Below are 21,334 nucleotides of genomic sequence, written 5' to 3' on the forward strand. Positions count from 1 at the left end.
CTGGGAGCAGTCACGACGCCTTCGTCATGCGGCAGTCCAACGTGCCAGCTATCTTTCACTTGACTCGGCAAGCCAAAGGCTGGCTACTGGGCGACAAGGGCTATTCCCTCATGACGTGGCTCATGACACCGGTCAGGAATCTGTGCACACGTGCTCAGCAGGCTTATAATGAGAGCCATGCTGCCACACGCAACATTGTGGAGCACACCATAGGCCTCCTCAAACAACGCTTCCGCTGCCTGGACCAGTCTGGAGGAGCCCTGCAATACTCCCCTGAGCGGGTGGGCAGATTCGTGGTGGTCTGCTGCATGCTGCACAACCTCGCCATCATGAGGAACCAGCCTTTGCCACCAATGATTGGAGAAGATCCTGAGCCAGAGGTGGAGGAGGACACTGAGGAGGAAGAGGCGGAGGAGCAGGAGGAGGGGGTGGAGCCGGAAGAGGAAGTGGAGGAAGACGCGAGGTTGCAGCAGGAACCACACGCCTTGTCTGCAAGGGCTGTGCGTGCTCGCCTGATCCGTGCCCGCTATTAATAATTTGAACTACATCCCTCAACTGACCAACAGTCCTACATTCCCCACCTTTCCCCTCCCACAAGACAATCAAATCGCCCTCCATCAGATTACACATTGGTGTCCCTCTCAGCTCATTGCATGAATAAAAATCACCACCAAATGCAAAATCAAACTCTCATTTATGGATTAATAAATGAAAATATGCAAACATAACAGAACTATTCACCCTTGTGCATTCCCTTAGTGCCTATTGTCCATGTGCCTTTACCTATCCTAGTGCTCATACGAGGTGCTTCCCCAGTAGCTGGAGCATGGGTGGTGGAAGGCTGCTGGCTTTCAATGGAGGAACGTCCAGATGGTCTTGGAGGACTACCTCGAGCAGCTCTGGGCCTGGAGGGCCAGGCTTCAGACTGCACCATCTCAGCAAGGGCTGCAGCAGTCTGACCTGGCTGGCCGACAGGCAACAACAGGGGCACTGGCGGAGTGGCAGGGGTGGGAGCAGGAATGCTGTCATCCTGAGAGAGGACAGCAGGTTCGACTGCCATGGTGCCACTGTCATTCTCCCGGGGCGGCGCCTCAGCAATCCTGGTGATCGGCTGGAGAATGAATTGCTGGAGTGTGATGCTCTGGAAGCCTCATTCCACAGTGGTCCTCACAGCCACGATAGCAGCAGTCTGAGCTTCCAATGCAGCAGTCAGACCTTGGATGGCAGATGTTTGTGCTGCAATGGATGCTGTGACATCAGTCATCAGACATTGCATCATGATGGGTTCCACAGGTGAGCTGATGGAGGTGACCACCCGTTCCATGTGGGAAAGGATGGGCTCCAAGCTCTGCACAAAGCCCTGCACCAAATTTGAGCTGGACTCCTCCATGCCCCTTCTCATTGTGCGCAGGTTTTCTGGCAGGCTTTCCAGTGCCCCAAGCATTTGTTGGTGTACGCCTATCAGCCATCTTCTGTAGCCTGGCCCATCGAAGTCCTCATCTGACTCCTCTGCAGCAGAACTAGTGAGCGACCTCGCCCTCCAGTGAGCTGATACCTGTGGTATCCGTTCCCTCCGCCCCAGCTCCTGCGCACTTGTTCTCAGTGTCTCACCATGTGCAGATCACTCCTCTAACCTAACCTCTAAAGGACGCGCAGTGTCAGTCTCTGAGCTGGTGGAAGCAAGTGTCAGATTGAGTGACAGTGTGGCTTCAGTGTCCTCTTCCTCCTCCTCCTCCTCCTCTTCCTCCTCGGACGGTGCCGCCACGTGTTCTTGGGTATCTGCAATGACAAAGGGAAACAGGTTGAGTTGTGGAATGAGGAGAGAAGCAAGTAAGACGTGCATGCTGGCAGCATCTGCAGCACGTGAGTCAGAAAAGATTATGGGAAGAGGGAGATGTGGAAAAGGAGAAGGATCATTCGATATGCAGAGACCCCCATGACCGGGACCTCCAGCGCGGCACGCTACCATCGCCCAGAATGGACCCTTATCCAATTTTTCCTCCGATATGTCTTGACTGCAGCTTCCAGGGACCCTAATAGACTGTGTGGCTGAAACAATACATAAAATACCCTTTGTCCTTTGAAGAATCTGTAAAACTCGATCATACCTTATTGGGCACAGATACTGACTTTCAGGACCACGTCTGGATCAAGTAGGCAGAAGGCATAATGGCATTGGCAGCTGCTTGATTGGATGAGTACTGACTCAGCAGGAACTTCCAAGAAGAGCCTAATTTTAATAAATATGGTGAGCTGCTGGCCAATATTGGGCCTGGTACTAGGAGCTCACCTGAGGAGGTGAGGAATGCAATGTATGTGATACCCATCCATTGAGTTTATGTCATGATTACAGTTTTCAAAGGAAGCACTGGGAGACCACCTGACGGTGACACACTGTAAATTATATATAAAATATACATGTCTCATTGAATGCAAACTCCATTTTCATTACAATTACTGTTACAATTTTTCAGGTTTTGTACTAGATATTCTCACAGGTTCGATGTCACCAATCACTCCTGTCATTATTCCAATGTTCTCCTGGCCGGCCTCCCATCTTTCACCCTCCGTAATCTTGAGCTCATCCAAAACTCTGCTGCCCATATCCTAACTCGCACCAAGTCCTGTTCACCCATCACCCCTATGCTCACTGACCTACATTGGCTCTCAGTCGAGCAACACCTCAAATTTAAAATTCTCAACCTTGTGTTCAAATCCCTCCATGGCCTTGTTCCTTCCTATCTCTGTAACCTCCTCCAGCCCTACAGCCCTCCGAGATCTCTACGCTCCTCCAATTCTCGCCTCTTGTGCATCCCCAATTTTAATCGCTCCACCATTGACGGCCGTGCCTTCAGCTGCCTAGACCCTAAGCTCTGGAATTCCCTCCCTAAACCTCTCTGCTTCTCCACCTCTCTCTCATCTTTTAAGACGCTCCTTAAAACCTACCTCTTTGACCAAGCTTTTGGTCATTTGCACTATTATCTCCTTATGTGACTCGGCGTCAAATTTTGCCTGATAACACTCCTGGGAAATGCCTTGGGGATGTTTTACTATGTTAAAGGTGCTATATAAATGCAAGTTGTTGTTGTTGTAAGCAGACTCCACATCCCCAATAATCTGGAGTGCATCTTTTACTGCCTAATATCTAGTTAAATGATAGAGTCACCCAGGATTGTAACAGAGAACTTTTGCTGAGAATACCAGCTGATGTAATATCGAACGTATTGTCATACACGTTCTGAAAAGCATTCTACTGAGATGCAGCTTGACTGCCAACCAACAAACTAGTTTATTTTACATAAAATGTATGAATAAAGAGAAAACACTTTTCACAGTGATAATAAAAAAATAATAAAAATGCAATCTTACTGCTTCTCTAGGTATAGGCCTACTTTCAAGCCCAACTCTTCCAAAACTAGTTGGTCTTCGCTTTTTATTGCAGGTTGCTAGGGCTCACTTGCCCATTCTGTCTCTGAGAGATGATGTAGAGATGCCGGTGATGGACTGGGGTTGACAAATGTAAGGAATCTTACAACACCAGGTTATAGTCCAACTGTTTTATTTGAAAATCACAAGCTTTCGGAGGCTTTCTCCTTCGTCAGGTGAATGAGTGGGACACTCGCTCACCTGACGAAGGAGAAAGCCTCCGAAAACAGTTGGACTATAACCTGGTGTTGTAAGATTCCTTACATTTGTCTCTGAGAGAGTGTGAGACTTCTCTAAAAGCTGCCTTAAGTCTCTGACATCAGGGGTGTCACCTGTCAAACATCAAAGGCTCTGGATTAGGTTTACTCTTAGAACTATAGTCAAGCAACATATCGTTCATTGTTTAATTAATCTAGAATAACTAGCTATCACCACTGAAACAATCTTTGTTGATATACCTAGATTCTTGTCAATGACTGAGCATATCTACTGACTGACCTCCCGGGGGACTTCAAATGAAGGCCCAATCGTTAAAATGATCTCTTAACCAATCATGTCAAATTGCACTTCACTATCTACTAACCTGGTCAATTGTCATCCAAAATAATATGCTAGGTGACAGTGCCCCTTTAAGCAGTCCAGTGTTTATCATTGGCTACTGTCTTTATCTCACGATAAGACACTATTAGATTCCTAAAAGAATTGTAAATTAATTAAAGATTTCAAAGATATCGAATGTGGTGCATTACTAAGGAGAGTTATAATTAACATTGATGTATGTGAATCCTTGTTTTAGCGAACTTTGCCCCCTGCCCAAGATCTTTTAGAGTAATGCATCTTCAATATTCCTGTGTGTCTGCTTATATGCAGGCTTTTTGTCTGTTCCTCAGGATTGTAACAATGAATAATTCAGTAGCTCAATATAAAACAATAGCTCTGTATTGCCTTCTGACAGTCAGATGATGTGCATTTGTACATGTCATGGAGGCTTTTAATGCTCCCTAATAAAAACAGAAAAAAACGGAAACACATAGGCCTCAATATTAACCCCACCATGACGGGCGGGAGAGGGTTGGGGCAGGGGGGGTTAAAGAATTAAATACGGGCAACACGACACCAACATGCCGCACACATGCCCTTTGTTACTGCGGCGGATATCGGGGCATCAGCGGGACACTTAAATAACATATTTAAATCATGCTCCCACAGTGCAAATGGGAGCTCGAATTAAAATTTACTGCTTCTCATGGGTCGGGAAACTTGGCAGTGAAACGAAGGCAGGAGCTGCTGGCTCCCCAAAGTAAGTGCCTCTTTCAGCACTCCTTGTGGGCCAGAAGGAGCAGGAGTGCTCACCCCGGCCCCTCATGGAAGCCTTTAGCCTCTCACAGCCCAGGTCTCCAGCCTCACCCCCCCCCCCCCCCCCCCACTCCGATCACGGGCCTCTCCAACCTCCCGATTGTGGGCCTCTCCCCCCTTCCCAGCTGCGGCCTCCTGCCACTGGTGTTCCCTCCCTCCCTCCGGTCAGGCTGTCCATTTGGCCAGCAGCCATGCAGCTCACGGAACTAAAAAATGTTAATGTGGTCCTGCCGTTAAGTTCAGCAGGACCTCCGTGTCCCAGGCCTTACCGGGTTCTTCGGCCGTTTTTGGCCTCACCCACACCCTCCACGCTTCCCTGTAAATATCGGGGTCATAGGGTCAGCTAACACTTGAAAGCCAAAGACAGGTTAACATGGTGGGGCTCTTCAGTGAGAATTGAAGAATATTTTTTCTAATACTTACGACAGTTTGACTTTGGCCAATAGTGTGAAACGAGCCATCTCGGATCAGCCGCTCATTGTACATCCCTCACCATTTTTATTTCGATTGATTTCAATTCTTTGAATAGAGCAAAGCTGCATGATGGGGAAGAGCAGTCGGTTCACGAGACATTAAAAGCAGCATCTTAAGTGGATAAGGCTATGAGAAAAGCTAATGGAATACTACCTCTATGGCAAGGAGTATAGAACATTAAAGTCAAGTTATGATGGTAAATATATGGAGGTAGAATTTCCACTTTAGCTGCAACTGGGAAATTAGGCTCAAATTTGCACTGGTTAAGTTACAGTTCAAGTTTCTGCTAAAATGCATTTGCATAATCACAAATGTAAAACATTCAATGAACCAACACAATTGGGCAACATAATAGAATGTAATTGTTTCATTTTTTCCTTTGCATTAAAAAATATTCATTGTTGTACTTAAGAATGGTAATGTGGTGCAGTTTTATTAATACAGCTGAAAATGGGCTTATCTCAAAAAATAGGCATTTTTAGTAAGTGTGATAGTCCTCCACTTAAGAACATGAGAAATAGGAGCAGGAATAGGTCATACAGCATCTCGAGCCTGCTCTGCCATTCAATACGATCATGGCTGATCTTCTACCTCAACTCCACTTTCACTCCCGATCCCCATATCCCTTGATTCCCCTAGAGTCCAAAAATCTATTGATCTCGGTCTTGAATATACACAGCCCTCTGGGGAAGAGAATTCCAAAGATTCACAAATGTCTGAGTGGCGAAATTGCTCCTCATCTCAGTCCTAAATGACCGAACCCTTGTCCTGAGACTATGCCCCCTAGTTCTAGACTCTCCAGCCAGGGAAAACAGCCTCTCAACATTTACCCTGTCAAGCCCTCTCAGAATCTTATATGTTTCAATGAGATCATCTCTCATTAGAGTCATAGAGTCATAGAGTTATACAGCACGGATAGAGGCCCTTCGGCCCATCGTGTCCGCGCCGGCCATCAAGCCCTGTCTACTCTAATCCCATATTCCAGCATTTGGTCCGAAGCCTTGTATGCTATGGCATTTCAAGTGCTCATCCAAATGCTTCTTGAATGTTGTGAGGGTTCCTGCCTCCACAACCCTTTCAGGCAGTGAGTTCCAGACTCCAACCACCCTCTGGGTGAAAAAGTTCTTTCTCAAATCCCCTCTAAACCTCCCGCCTTTTACCTTGAATCCATGTCCCCTTGTTATAGAACCCTCAACGAAGGGAAAAAGCTCCTTAGTATCCATCCTATCTGTGCCCCTCATAATTTTGTACACCTCAATCATGTCCCCCCTCAGCCTCCTCTGCTCCAAGGAAAACAAACCCAATCTTCCCAGTCTCTCTTCATAGCTTCATAGCATAGCTCTCTTCATTCTTCTAAACTCCAGAGAATATAGGCCCATTCTACTCAATCTCGCCCCAAAGGACAACAATCTCGTCCCAGGAATCAATCTAGTGAACCTTTAAGGCAAGTATATCCTTCTTTAGGTAAGGAGACCAAAACTGTACACAGTACTCCAGGTGTGGTCTCACCAAAGCCCTGTACATTGCAGCATGACTTCCTCGCTCTTGTACTCCAACTCCCTTGAAATAAAGGCCAACATACCATTTGCCTTCCTAATTGCTTGCCGTACCTGCATGTTAACTTTCTGTGTTTTGTGTAGAAGGACACCCAAATCCCTCTAAACACCAACATTTAATAGTTTCTCACCATTTAAAAAATATTCTGTTTTTCTATTCTTCCTACCAAAGTGAATAACCATCTGTAACCAATATACTTCACCTGCCACTTTGTTGCCCACTCATTTAACCTGTCTATATTCCTTTGCAGACTCTTTGGGCATGATTTTAAAAGGGAAAAACGGGTGGGTTGAGGGTGGGGGGTGGGGGGTGCAATCAATATCACTGTTTTTGGGAGTGGGCAGACATCCCGGCTGGAAGCCGCACATTTTTGAATGAGACTCAGGTAAACCCGTGTGCGTACGTACAGCAGTCATCAGGAAGTCCCGCCCCCACTTAAATCCGATGGGCCGATAATTAAAGGAGCAGTTTGAGGTACTTAAGGTAGTTTATTTTTTGTGTATTGGATAGTTATAAAGACTTTAACATTACCTGGGCAGCTTTCTCACGGCTTCCTATTCACGCCTGGTGAAACAAATTAAATAAATGTACCTTAAAAATGATGTTGCCTGGACCCCCCCCCACCTAATTCTGATCCCGTGTCCGATGTCTCCACTCTAATCTTTGTTCCCTCCCCCCCCCATCGCTATCCTAACTGCCGATGAAGTCTCTCTCTCTCTCTCTCTTTCTCCCCCCCACCCCCTCAGATGTGCAGCTCCTGTCGACAGCCAGCCTGTCAATCAGGCTGGCTGCTGGGCGCAAAACCCAGAAGAGGCTTTGATTGGCCTCATTACGGTTGCAATCAACCCGCCTACTTCTCTTTCAGGTTTGGCACCAGCAAATCACCCCCCTCCACCCCCGGCTCTTCCCGCCAGCATACTGAAATTGTGCCCTTTGTGTCCTCCTCATAGCTTACTTTCCCACCTAGCTTTGTATCGTCAGCAAACTTGGATACATTACACTCGGTCCCTTCATCTAAGTCATTAATATAGATTGTAAATAGCTGAGGCCCCAGCACTGATCCTTGCGGCACCCCACTAGTAACAGCCCGCCAACCTGAGAATGACCCGTTTATTCTTACTCTCTGTTTTCTGTCCGTTAACTAATCCTCTATCCATGCTAATATATTACCCCCATCCTATGAGCCCTTATCTTGTATAACAATCTTTTGTGTGGCATCTTATCGAATGCCTTTTGAAAATCGAAATATACTACAGCCACTGCTTCCCCTTTATCTACCCTGATAGTTAAATCCTCAAAAAACTCTAATAGATTTGTCAAATATGATTTCCCTTTCATAAAACCATGTTGACTCTACCTAATCGCATTATGATTTTCTAAGTGCCCAGTTACCACGTCTTTAATAATAGATTCCAGCATTTTTCTGACAACTGATATCAGGCTAACTGGCCTGTAGTTCCCTGTTTTCTCTCTCCCTCCTTTCTTGAATAGCGGGGTTACATTTGCTACCTTCCAATCCACTGGGACTGTTCTAGAATCTAGGGAATTTTAGAAGATCATAACCAATGCATCCACTATCTCTGCAGCCACCTCTTTTAGAACCCTAGGATGTCGGCCATCAGGTCCAGGAGATTTGTTGGCTTTTAGACCCATTAATTTATCTAGTACTTTTTCTATTACTGATATTAATTACTTTAAGTTCCTCACTCTCATTAGACCCTTGGTTCCCCATTATTTCTGGTATTTTTTTGTGACTTCTACTGTGAAGACAGACACAAAATATTTGTTCAACGTCTCTGCCATTTCCTTATTCCCCATTATAATTTCTCCTGTCTCAGCCTTTAAGGGACCCACGTTTACTTTCACTACTTCTCTTCCTGTGAGTAACCTGATTTTAAATCACTGAAAATGACTTCAAAAAACTATACTGGACCATTTAATAGTTTCATTGGTGTACATTAGTCAGTTTCTTAGTAAATTAAATATTTTTTAAGATGAGTCATGACTTATTCATCCTTCGCCAGTCCTATGTGTCACCTTTATTCCAACCAGTCCGTCAGGTTATAGGATGGCTATTGAACGACAAGGTTATCCCCTTCAGACTTGGCTCATGACTCCTGTCAGAAACTCTGGAACAGCTGGATTGCTGGCGTACAACCAGAACCATGCCACCAGAAACGTCATCGAACAAACAATTGGCATACTCAAGAAATGGTTTTGCTGCCTGGACTGTTCGGCAGGAGCATTGCAGTACAGCCCTGAGCGGGCATCCAGATTTGTAGTCATCTGCTGCTTGCTGCATAACTTTGCGACCATGAGGGACCAGACCTTACCACCACCTGGGCAGCAAAAAGTGCAGGAACAGCAGGAACGGTGTGAAGAGGAGGAAGAGCAGGAATGGCATTGACCATCAGTGCCTCCAGCTGCCAGAACTGTCAGAGAGCAGGTCTTCAAAGAGTGCTTCACCTGAACTATCCCTCCTATCCCCAATACACCAACAGTCCCACAACCTTTATCACCACTGTCCTTAATACCACCTTCCGACTGCCTTCCTTCAGAGAGGGAAGTATGAAGGAAAAAAGAGGATACGGTTTGAAGAAACCCCGCAAAACGTCTCCACCAGTGTTGCCAATCACAAGAGCCATGACTCTGCACCTGCTTGTGATGGGCAACACGCTTTCTCCGATGGGGGAGAGGGTGTGCAGGCGGGCTTGGCCTCCTCCGGTGGCAGCTTCCTGTCTGGAGTTGTATGTGACCTTGTCTTGCAAGAAAGAAGGGAATGTGCTCGTGACAACTTTGTGAGGTGTTTAGACAATGTGCCTGTCATGGTCAAACTGTTGGTATGCAGTGTGTTAGATGTGAGGTGTGGGGAAGATAGGGTCGCAAGAGTGGTAAATATGTGGAGAAGAAGGAAGAGTGAAGTGTGATGCAATGATTGTAGGAGAGTGAAGGAAATTTGGGGATGGGAGTATTGTGAGCAGTGAGGCTGGAGTTGGTGAAAATGTGAGCAGAGAGTAACAACTCTGGTGAGGTCATTGAACTTTTTACAGCATTGCAGCCATGTCCTTGGAGCTAAGCTCCTGGTATTGAACTCCTCAGTGATGTCTTCCTGTTGGCGATGATGGTGTTGCTGGAGGGCTTTCTGCCACCTGAGGGAACGGGATCTCTCTCCACCTCTCCACTGCCTGGACCAGGGCCTCCAAAGTAGCATAGGAGAACCTGCACACTCCTTCCTCAGACCCAAGCCCCAACCCCCAACCCCCACCTTAGTTTCTCTTTCATCATCATGTGTTGCAACTGGCAGGTGAGAGGATCTGATTGCTGTCCCTTTTAAACATTTTGGGTCTGCAAGCTCCCTGAGGACAGTTTAGCAAAGAAGGACTGGGATTTTGGTTGGACACCAGGGGATCAAGTTTCCGCTCATTTATGCTAGACTCAAGATAAGAGGTCGGCCATTTAGGACCGAGATGAGGAGAAATTTCTTCACTCAGAGGGCTGTGAATCTTTCGAATTCCCCTCCCCAGAGGGCTATGGATGCTCAGTCGTTGAGTATATTCAAGACTGAGATCAATAGATTTTTGGACACTAAGGAAATCAAGGGATCTGGGGATAGGGCAAGAAAGTGGAGTTGAGATCAGCCACAACCTTATTGAATGGCGGAGCAGGCTCGAGGGGCCGTATGGCCTACTCCTACTCCTATTTCTTATGTTCTTATATCAGCGCAATACTGGTGGAATTGGCCGAACCAACGTATAAGATCGGGGAATTTTAAACATAAGTGAGTTACGCCCAAAATCAATTACATTTATGTCTTCCATGATTTTTTACGCTGGTTCAAGATTCAATTCGCCCCCCCCACCCCACCACAAAACTGGCCACACCCCCAGGTCGACATTGCGAGATTCCGCTGATTGCCCTGTTTCGGGAAAGCTCTTCAAATTGCATTCATTTTCTTAGGCGCACAGGCACTAGTAGGCACATTTTAAAAGTTTTTTCATATCAAAAAATATTTAATTTACTAAGAAACTGACTATTGTTCACCAATGAAACTATTAAATGGTTCAGTATAGTTTTTAAAGTTATTTTCAGTGATTTTAAGTCAGGTTACTCACAGGTGGAGGACTGGGCAACTTTATTAAAAATGTTTATTTATGTTGATAAACCCATTTTCAACTGTATTAATAGAACTAAAGAGTTACCTCTCAAATGCATAAAGGAATATTTTTTAATAGAAAGAAATAAAATGAAACTGTTCCATTCTATTATGCAGCCTGATTGCGCTGGTTCATGGAAGATTTTACGTTTGTGATTATGCAAATGAATTTTAGCGGAAACTTGAACTGTAACCTAATCAACGCAATTTCAAGTGCATTTTGGGTCCAATTTCCCAAGTGCGTCCAAAGCTGAAACTCTACCCCAGCTCTAGTCAACCTGTTGTATATCTGTCTCCCAACTTTCCAAGAAAAAAATGTTAAAGCAGACCAAGCAGCTGATGTTGGAAATGGTGTCAGGAGATGCTGCCTAAGATGTTGATTGGAGTGATCTCCTGGATTATTATTTAAATGAAGTGTTTCCGTGTTGGTCAGACTATTCCATAGGTGATTTGAGGATTAGGCTGATGCTGGATAGCTTTGCACCCAAGGACAGGTGGTTATCAGAGATATGCAGCACCAAGTGTGTCTTCAAGTCGCTGTGAGAGACAAGAGGAAAATGAGAGAGAAAGAGGGAATTGGAGAGAAAGTATGTGCGATATATACAGAGTTGAAGGCATAATGATAGACAGAAAATGATTTAGAGGGAAAGAGAAACACACATAAAGAAACTAAGAGGCATAGAGACAAGAGGAGACAGAGGGAAGGAGACATTTACTGAAAGTGTGAAAAGAGAGATACAGAGATGCCAGCAAAAGAAAGTGCGTAAGAACCATACAGAGAAGAATAGAGGGAGACTGAAAGAACGTAATAAAAACAGAAAGACAGAGGAAGGAGAGAAGCACTGGGACACAAATATTATTTTTATCTATGAGCAATCTGACAGGAGATGATAGGAACAAAGGAAAATACCTGTTGGATCAACCAGTTTCCCAGTAACTGTTTCTGTTTCCTCATTGAGAAACCTGCCGTGCCTATTCCCATGGGCTGATTGTGTAATTGGTCATCATTTGAACAAACCCAGGTCTGAGAAATTCTTATGTTACTGGGCGTTAGGCTTTGAAAGTGATTGTAATCCATGCACATTTTTTCTCAGGTGGTTGTGAACTATTTGTTAGGGCATCGTGCCACAGAGCTTCCACATCTTGCCTTAGTGACTTCAAAAGGAAGGTATACTTTGTTGTCTTGTACCAGTGCATGATGCAGTAAAACAAAGTAATGGAAATGGTCTGTGAGTAAATTTTTCTTTTATCAGTCCTTTTCTAACTTTGACAGGAGGATTACAAAGACCAGTCTCACCAAAGTCGGAATGTGATGGCAGGAAACACGACAAGGGAGACAAAGGAATGGAAAGTGGGACCTCTTGTAACGAGCTCTCCAGCTCCAGTTGTGAAAGCCAGTCAGAAGCCAGCACTCCGCAGGAGAACGTTGCTTGTGCAGCGCAGCCCGCACCACCCCAGCCTAATACCCTGACACTGGATCGGCCTTCCAAGAAAGCCCCTGTTCAGTGGATGCAGCAACCCGACAAACGCAGAAACAGTGAACTTTTTCAAACGCTGATGAACAATTCCCGTGACTCAAGCCTCTGCAAAAAGAAAATTAATGAAAAGCTGAACGTCGAGGATGAAATGAAAAAATGTATCCAGGATTTTAGGAAGATCAAAATACCCGCTCAGTTTCCAGAGCGTAAGCGCCCATGGCAGTCTGAACTATTACAGAAGTATGGACTTTAAATTTTAAAGAAAGACATGCTGCAGTTTGAGTTCTGTTTGAAATAAGGGTTTGTAGTTCTCATTCACCTGCTGTCCATCTTATATTTTCTGTCTTATCCATTGAATTGTGATAAGATTGCTAATCAAAACACCTGAAGAACGTCTGTCAGCTGATCAGTCAGAAATTCTGTTCTACAGTTCCACACATGACATGAGGTATACCTTGTATGCTTAGAAAAAATGTCAGTTCATTGGAAACAAACATTTCTAGTAGAGTCAGCTGATCTACTGGCAGGCCATGCGGTTAGATTATATATCTGCTGTGGCACGTTTCAGTCTGATTAATAACAGTAGCAAAACTAATGGACTCTACACCAGTGCATCGATGTTTCGAAAACAGTTATGCATGGGCTTAAAGATTGGATTTGATGTAGAAAACTTTAAAGGTTGCATTCATTGTCATTTCTAAGAGCACGCTGGCTACTACCAGTTAGCTGGAGTTGTATTATTCTCCATTAGCACAAGTAATATGAGCTGTCACCCCTTTTTGTTAACTGAAATCTCCAATTTGGTAGTTTAATTCTTAGTACATTTACTATTAATTCAGTAATAGTTTGCACAATTTTAATGAAAATCAAGACCAAATGCCAAGACTTACCGTTAAAATATATTTGAAGAATTTACAATATTTCAAATTGTAGCATTACATTACTTTAATAGTTGAAAGTAAAATTAAAAATATCTGTTGTCTAACTGTTTTCATTCCTCAGCTATTAAGATTGAATAGAAACAGCGTGTTTTTTTTTAAAGAGTACTATTTTTGGAATGTGGATACCTAGGCTGAAAGTGTTCTCTGTGCGTTAGTTGAGATTACCCTGGGTCTGTGCCCAGGTGCAATGGATTGCCTGAGCACAGTGAATATCGGAAAATCAGTATCATTATCAATATCACCAAGAAGAGAATCCACCTGACTTTCCTTCAAACTGAAGGAAAATCAGGCAGATTAGTTTACAGGTGTGCACTCCAGCCTGCCTCAACCCAGGAAAATCTCCCTTATATTCAGTATAAATGTGTTTGCAATTTCGCCACACCTCGTGTATGGAGCAAATCTTCTCCCCTAATTTCGTAATGAGTTTGGTTTTAGATTTAGTTTGATGTGACACAAATGCATTTTATAAAGAGCAATTCAAAACGCAAACAAATTTAAGTAGAATTCAGGCGTACTTTAAATTGCAACTTCTTAAAAGATGTTAATGTTATTTTATATTTTAATTGAAGTATTACAGCAGAGGTTTTATATTGGTATGATATGCTGCAGTAAACTGAATTGTCCCTCCAGAGTTCACAGTGAAACAGAATAATTTAAAAGCTTTAAATTATATTGACATTTGCACATACAGGATTCTAAGGCAATCTGTTCAGAGAGAGGCACTGTCTTCATGATAATGCACTTGGTAAACTTCTTTCATATACTTGGAAACTTATGCTGCAAAACTGAACATTACATTGAAGCCCATCATTGCATCACTTGCAGCTGATGTCATTATGACAGAAATGACATTCTGCTCTACTCCCTCTCCCCTCAAAAAAATAAAGGTTTGCGAAGTACTTTCTCACAAAGTCACTGCTTTTTGAATGGCGTGGGACACAATTTTCTATACGCACGTATGAAATTAATGGATAGGAAAAGACCAACTGGTCCATCGAGTCCGTCCCATACAGTCATGTTGTGATTAAGCATCATGACCCTCAGTGATCCCTCAGCCATCAGCAACCATTAGCAGAACTGAGTGAATTCCACTCTTGACTGACATTCATAACCAGATTTTCCAGGGCATCAGTTTGCCTTTCTTAAGTGGGGAGTGAGGGATTAAAAACTATCCTGGAAGGAATGAGTTCCTTCCCACATCATTGAAATGTGTTTCCTGTTGGTTGGAACAAGGATTAATATTGATATTGTCTAGGCAGAACTCCTCAGAATGCAATCAGCAGCCCTTCTAAAGTAGGTAGTGAAAGAGTGAAAGTTAACTCAATGGAGACAAGAGAGGAAAATTATCAAACTTTCAGGAGGGGAACAACTGCTTATTAAAATGCTTTCCTTCCCCAAGTTCAAAACTTAAATCTTAATTTTTCATTAATATTAAGAAGCAGCACATCTACCATTGAGGGCTTTAAAACTGTATTGTAGACAAAATCCCAATAGGCCCAACCCACCAAAACAAATGCGGCAAAGCAGAGTCTCTGGCCGCCCAAATGGTAGGATGTGAACCCCATCTCAAATTGCAAGGATGGGGTCATTAGCATGCTCGAGGAGAGCGGGGTGGGCTGGCACATGTTTGTATGGGCACATCAGAAGCGCCTGTTCCAATCAGTTCTCAACTAGCAAGAGTTTCACGGAGGCCTTTTAAGGGCATAAAAGACATAATTCTCAAGGTAGCTGGGAACCTGCACTCCCCCCCCACACCCCTGTAACAGGCCCTCTTCACATGTGGTGCGTGGGGGAGGGGGGGTTGGGAGATCCACTCCTGCCCACCCCTCCCATTGGAAAATGGCTGAATCAAAAACACATAGGTTGGAATCCAGGCGCAAGCTAGTGCAGCCCCATTTCCTAGCCCCCCATAAGGCAATGTGCCCCAGATTCACCCAGCACCCAATTGGAATTTTGGGCATAATATGCTTACTGATGTAAGATGATTGTGAACAAATTATGCACCTAAAATTTCCAGAGGAGCTCTCACGATCTATCTATGCAGAAAATAATCAAGAAGGTTAATGGAATGCTGGCCTTTATATCTAGAGGACTGGAGTACAAAGGGCAGAAGTTATGCTGCAGCTATACAAAACCCTGGTTAGACCGCACCTGGAGTACTGAGAGCAGTTCTGGGCATCGCACCTTCGGAAGGACATATTGGCCTTGGAGGGAGTGCAGCGTAGGTTTACTAGAATGATACCCGGACTTCAAGGATTAAGTTACGAGGAGAGATTACTCAAATTGGGGTTGTATTCTCCAGAGTTTAGAAGGTTAAGGGGTGATCTGATCGAAGTTTATAAGATATTAAGGGGAACGGATAGGGTGGATAGAGAGAAACTATTTCCACTGGTTGGGGATTCTAGGAGTAGGGAGCACAGTCTAAAAATTAGAGCCAGACCTTTCAGGAATGAGATTAGAAAACATTTCTACACACAAAGGGTGGTAGAAGTTTGGAACTCTCTTCCGCAAACGGCAATTGATACTAGCTCAATTGCTAAATTTAAATGTGAGATGGATAGCTTTTTGGCAACCAAAGGTATTAAGGGATATGGGCCAAAGGCAGTTATATGGAGTTAGATCACAGATCAGCCATGATCTTATCAAATGGTGGAGCAGGCACGAGGGGCTGAATGGCCTACTCCTGTTCCTATGTTCCTATGTTCCTATCATCATAACTTTGGCAGAAGATCAGCAGAAACCCCGGAGAACCAGTATATATGCTCCGGGTTTCCGCTAATCTTCCGCTGAAGTTACTATGGGATATCAGGAGAACCCTCATGGAAATTTCACCCTATGAAATTTTTACTAGGAAGCTCTAGCTTTAAATGAAGCACACCAACAGTCGCTATGATTCGTTTAATCTTTATAGGCAAAAACGAATGCTGTGCAAACAGTACTGCAGCCAATAGACTAACGTTCCTATATTGCTTAATGTAATATAGATACTTAAAGATTGTTACTGTCTTTCAATCAAGCTGCTGAATTATTTCAAATAATGACATTAGTATTTAAAGTTTCCATTTTTTATTTCCTGTGCATACCCAGTATGAAACTGGGTGTGATTTAGTAGGAGAAAATGTCACATTTGGCTCTGATATTCTGGCAGTTTTGAAATTAAATGGAGTTTATCCAGCACTCAGAAGGAAAACTGTCTGCAAGCTGGTAATTGTTTTAGAGCACGAGCTGGAATAACTAAAAATGGGACATGATTACACACTGGCTGTTAACTTTACTCTTCAGTGCCATCACTTTCCAAGCTACAATTCATGAAACAGTCTCCTTACAAGAAAGAAGTGGATTCAGTTCTCCAACAAAGACTTTGTGTAGAAATGCAGGATCATTGTCACTTACAACAGATTTGCCAATACAGGTGAAATCCTGTAACATTATATAATCATGATCTCTGTTGCTGTGTGTTGTCATGAGTAATGTAACGTCCTTGCTAGTTTGCTCTGTCTGATGCTACTTTTAGCTATAACACCTCTAAAAATGGCTCCTTCACTTAAAAGCAAGTTAAACATGTTTTGCTTAAAGATGGAGTTATCTCCTTTTAAAAATTAAAAAAAGTCTTTCAATCCTTTGTGTTTTTTCTATTTATTTTGACTTTTGAATTTTTGTTTAAATAGTGAAAATTAACAGCATCATTTGGTATCTGAATTGGAGGAGTTAGAGAGCCAGGCAATGTGAGCGAGATGAAGTACTCAATATCAATCATGAAACTGCGTAAATGAGTTTTTGAAGGCAGTCCAAATAACATAGCAGCTTTGAAGCAGTTCATGAAATGGTCAAACAGACAATTTGATTGGCTTTCCTTGCAGATCTTTTCTAAAGCAAGGATGGACAAACACTTCCCAAAAAAGAGCAGTCATCTGATCCCTACTGGTTATGTAGGTGTCTTACCCATGGAGCTGCACTTTGTCTCTGCATCTGTTGCAGTAAGGTCAAATAATAAATGATTCGAACATCAAAGGCTGGTTCTTATGCCATAAAATCCTTTGAAGTACAGTCTTCTCAAAGGTCAGACTTAATTACTCATTCAAAAACCAGTTTCCTCAGCGCCATCGGCATTTAAAATACAGAAAAATTGAAAATAACTAAAAGGATGTTAAGGTTAAACAGAGCACTTAGTCAAGATTTGGCCCTTCAATCAGGCTGTGGGATAGAATGGTCTGAACACCTAATGCGTTCATCTGAAATTTCTCTGTGCACAATTTAATTTTAATGCCCCCGAATAAGTCAATGGGAAGGAAAGTTGGGCAGGGCAGCGATCCACTACCGTCCGTTTATCCCTCCCCCTCCCCCCCATTCCGCGGAAACTGAATTTTATCCCCAAGAAACCATACAAGCTCATTAAGTGTTTGACTGTTAATATTACTAACAGCAATCTCTAGGCTTTGATTTTGTAAAAACTTGGTAACAAACAACAAGACTGAGTGAGGCATAGCAATGTTTCCTCATTATTTTGATTGTCCTAAAGTCTTGGTTGAATGAATTTCACAAATAGATTTCTTTTCCAGTGTAATAAACTCCGATAATTTGAATTGATTTGCATACCAGATTGTTCACAAACTTGTCAGAAATCACGAATGAGCCAAAATCACATAAAAAAATCCCCAGAACGTATCAATAGCCTGTTCTAAAAATGCTGTGAAGAACATGATACATTGGGGGTGATTTTAAACCCTAAGAACGGGCGGGTTGGGGGCGGGTGGGAGTTGAAAATAGTTATTTTTTTGGGCCGCAGCCGCAAAATTTTCGGACTTTGCATTCCCAGTGGGAAGCCTGTACTTTTACGCGCCAACGTTGAACCCAGAAATAAAGCCGGGTTTCAGTTGCGACCATAAAATAACTATTTTCAACTCCCACCCACTCCCAACCCACCCGTTCATGGGGTTTAAAATCATCTTATTTAAGTAGCATAAAATGTGGCATCCAGAATTTCTCCAATTGTTGTACTTAACTTCCAGCTAACTGAAGGAATTAACTTTTGACATTTAATGAAAGTGTTCAGTGCCAATGTTGTCATCATTTTGTATCATTCCAAAGGTGAATTCCCGATGAGTTAAATTTCAGCTGAGTACTTTCAGTGGAAAATTTGACTTGCTCTAATTGCTGGAACTGACTTAATGTAATCTGTTGTACAAGTCTGCTCCATTGCAGTTCAGTGGGTATTCAAATGTGATGTTATAAATGAACACTTCATTAAAAATGGAGATGCATTGAGCAAAGACTGCTGTGATACCTTAAATGGGGAATTTTTTGAGTTGTGGTGGTAAATTTTGGTTTACATCACCAGGCGGGTAATTTGCTTAAGGTAGAACCTGCACGATTTTCAATTATTCATTTAATTGGAATGAAGATTATTTTTGGAGGTAGGTTCTACAATGGATGGGCAATCCATTCCACCAGATTACCACTCTGGCGGTGAAGATAACAATATACCCCGTGGTTTAGAATTTAAGGCAATCTCTGAACTGTGACTAACAGGAAGAGCCAAAGTAACTGTTCAGATATTCCAATTCATATAGTGATATTATGTGTGCAGTACAAAATAAGATACACTTCTTTCTGAAATAATGTACTCCAAAGTGAAGGTATTCCCTTTTTTAATGAAAACAGCATTCTTTTAGCAACCTCACGATCAAATTACAATCAATTGTAATCACCCAACAGTAACACATGATGAAACCATGGGATGGATTTTCCCCCAACTAGCTGGCCGCACGGTAGGATCGCTGGAAGGCCCAGTCCATTTTGAAAACCAGGCCTTATTTGCTTTGGGCCAGTGGACTGCGGCCGGAAACCAAACTCTCCGGGCCACCACAAGATCAGGCCGCCCGACTGGCCTCCGGGCCGGAGGAAGGTAAATTTCTGGTGGGTGGGGGGGGGGGTGGGGGCAGGCAATCTTTAGAGGGAGGAGGAGCTGGAGTGTTCCTGGCCATGTGTGGAACCTGGAGGAGCACTCCTGCTTTTCTCGACCCCACAAAAATGAAGAGGATTGTCTTCAATGCACTCTCCACCCAGCTCAGTCCAATAATGGCAATCGGCGTCTTACTGATGACATAGGACCCCGATTTCCATTTTAAATGAGACTACCGCCTGATTCTGAGGGCTGCTCTGGTCGCTCAGTGGTAGTCCCCGCTAAACATTGCCGCGGCCACAGCAATGGACGTGTGACAATGGGACAGTAGGTCATTGCCCACCATTTTCAGGGTCCTACCGCCTCTTTTTCTCTTATTGGAAGGTCCAGAGATTCAACCCCGTGCTTCTACAGTTGATTTAAGGTTATGTTTTGTACTTGTTTTATCTATTAGCGGCAATAAGATTACAATGAAAAAAATGCATAAAATTCAACAAATATTACATAATATTACATAGTATTTACAGCACAGAACACAGAAACAGGCCATTCGACCCAACTAGTCTATGCTGGTGTTTATGCTCCACACGAATTTCCTCCCACTCTACTTCACCTCACCCTATCAACATATCGAAATTTCAAAATATTCTCAAAATGCAACATTATAGAAGCAGATGAATTAAGTGTCATTGTTGCACTTATAAGCACAATTTTAATTTGGGGAGAGGGACTTCATTTCCAGTGAAATACAGATCAGGAACACCACTGCTTTTATAGAAACCATGTTATTCTCCGACCCACAGAGCCACAGAGCCTCTCATTGAAGGATCCATAGAAATGGAGCAAATGAACAATGATTTAAAATTAAACCAACCATTACATGAGCACATTTCAAGCACTGTTATAGAAAATAAGGGTGGAAAATTCCATAAATCTGAAGGCAAGGGTCTACAAAAAGTGAATGTTAACTTGAAGTGCTTCAGTACCGGTAACGGCTAGAGGAAGCATTATTATTTCAGTTTACTGAGGGCTGATCCTAGTACTCCAGCAGTACAATAGTCAACATACTTTTATCAAATGCATGATTTGAATATTTTGATTTTTTTAAGCAATAGACTAAAATGTCCAAAAGAAATTGTCAGTCACAATTTTATCCTGGAGTTTCAGTGCTCTGAATGAAGCTGAAATCGGATTGTAGAGTCTTGAAAAGAGGAAAGGTAGGAGCATAGATGGTAGACAGCAATGCAGTCCAGGAATTTGAAAAGAAAGGTTGTAAATCAACAATAGTTCCAGAGATTAGAAGGGTTGAGAGTGGGTTTCTTGAGAAAGGAATGTGATAATGGTGGTCGTGAAAGAAGTGGGGTGGAAAATGGAAATAGATTAGGGCTGCGGAAATGAAGCTAGGTGGACAGGAGCTGGGATGAGAGGGCACCAAGAGAGCCTGAGGCCTGCCCGTTACCATTTTCAAGTGGGCCTCATCATAGGTGACCAGTACTCCTGCTGGAAACAGGTGGGAGACTAATTAGGCCATGCATATCAGGGTCCTATAACATAGTTAGTACTCTGATGCCATTTTAGTCGGATGTGGCCCTCCCCTTTTCATTGATTTCTGCTGGCTCGGCTCCTCAGATGGCGGCTGGCTTTCCCCCAGAAGGAGAGCTGGCCATCAGCCCTTGGATTATGCTGGCAGCTCACCACTTCCATGCAAATTAGGCCGGATCATCAAAATGGTTCGGGCCTTTCACTAGTTACATTGGGCGGGCTTTGCGATCCACTTCAAAACCACTCCCAATAAATATATTCTACAATGATAAACAGAAAAATCTGTGGACAAGTACGGAAGGAAAACAGTTTGAAATAAAAATATTTGGTCTGTGATATTTCATAGCAGGGTTTTCTCGACTTACATTATCACTTTCACTTCACCTGCAGGATTTTGTACATCTCGGCCTACAAATTCGATCAGCCTCAAAAACGGGCCCACAAATGGCACTGCAAGTGCCTGTTCAGTTGGTCCCAGGCAGCACATTAAATTTGTGCTGGGGCC

At 43.4% G+C, this 21,334-nt stretch overlaps 1 protein-coding gene across 6 annotated transcripts in view; it reads left to right on the top strand.

The window, feature by feature from the left end:
* The window catches only part of LOC137333828 (BTB/POZ domain-containing protein KCTD8-like), a 247,316-nt gene extending 234,619 nt beyond the window's left edge, over positions 1-12,697 (top strand). For 3 of the 6 annotated variants that reach the window (XM_067998356.1, XM_067998433.1, XM_067998597.1), the window contains one exon: positions 12,286-12,697. In XM_067998356.1, the coding sequence (XP_067854457.1) occupies positions 12,286-12,697 (412 nt within the window). Of the gene's footprint in view, positions 1-12,239 lie in introns of all 6 variants that reach the window. The other 3 variants (XM_067998236.1, XM_067998514.1, XM_067998280.1) reach the window with 3 other exon arrangements.
* Positions 12,698-21,334: the final 8,637 nt, after the last annotated feature.

The sequence above is a fragment of the Heptranchias perlo genome, chromosome 1 (assembly GCF_035084215.1).
Source record: "Heptranchias perlo isolate sHepPer1 chromosome 1, sHepPer1.hap1, whole genome shotgun sequence".
Classification (NCBI taxonomy): Eukaryota; Metazoa; Chordata; class Chondrichthyes; order Hexanchiformes; family Hexanchidae; genus Heptranchias; species Heptranchias perlo.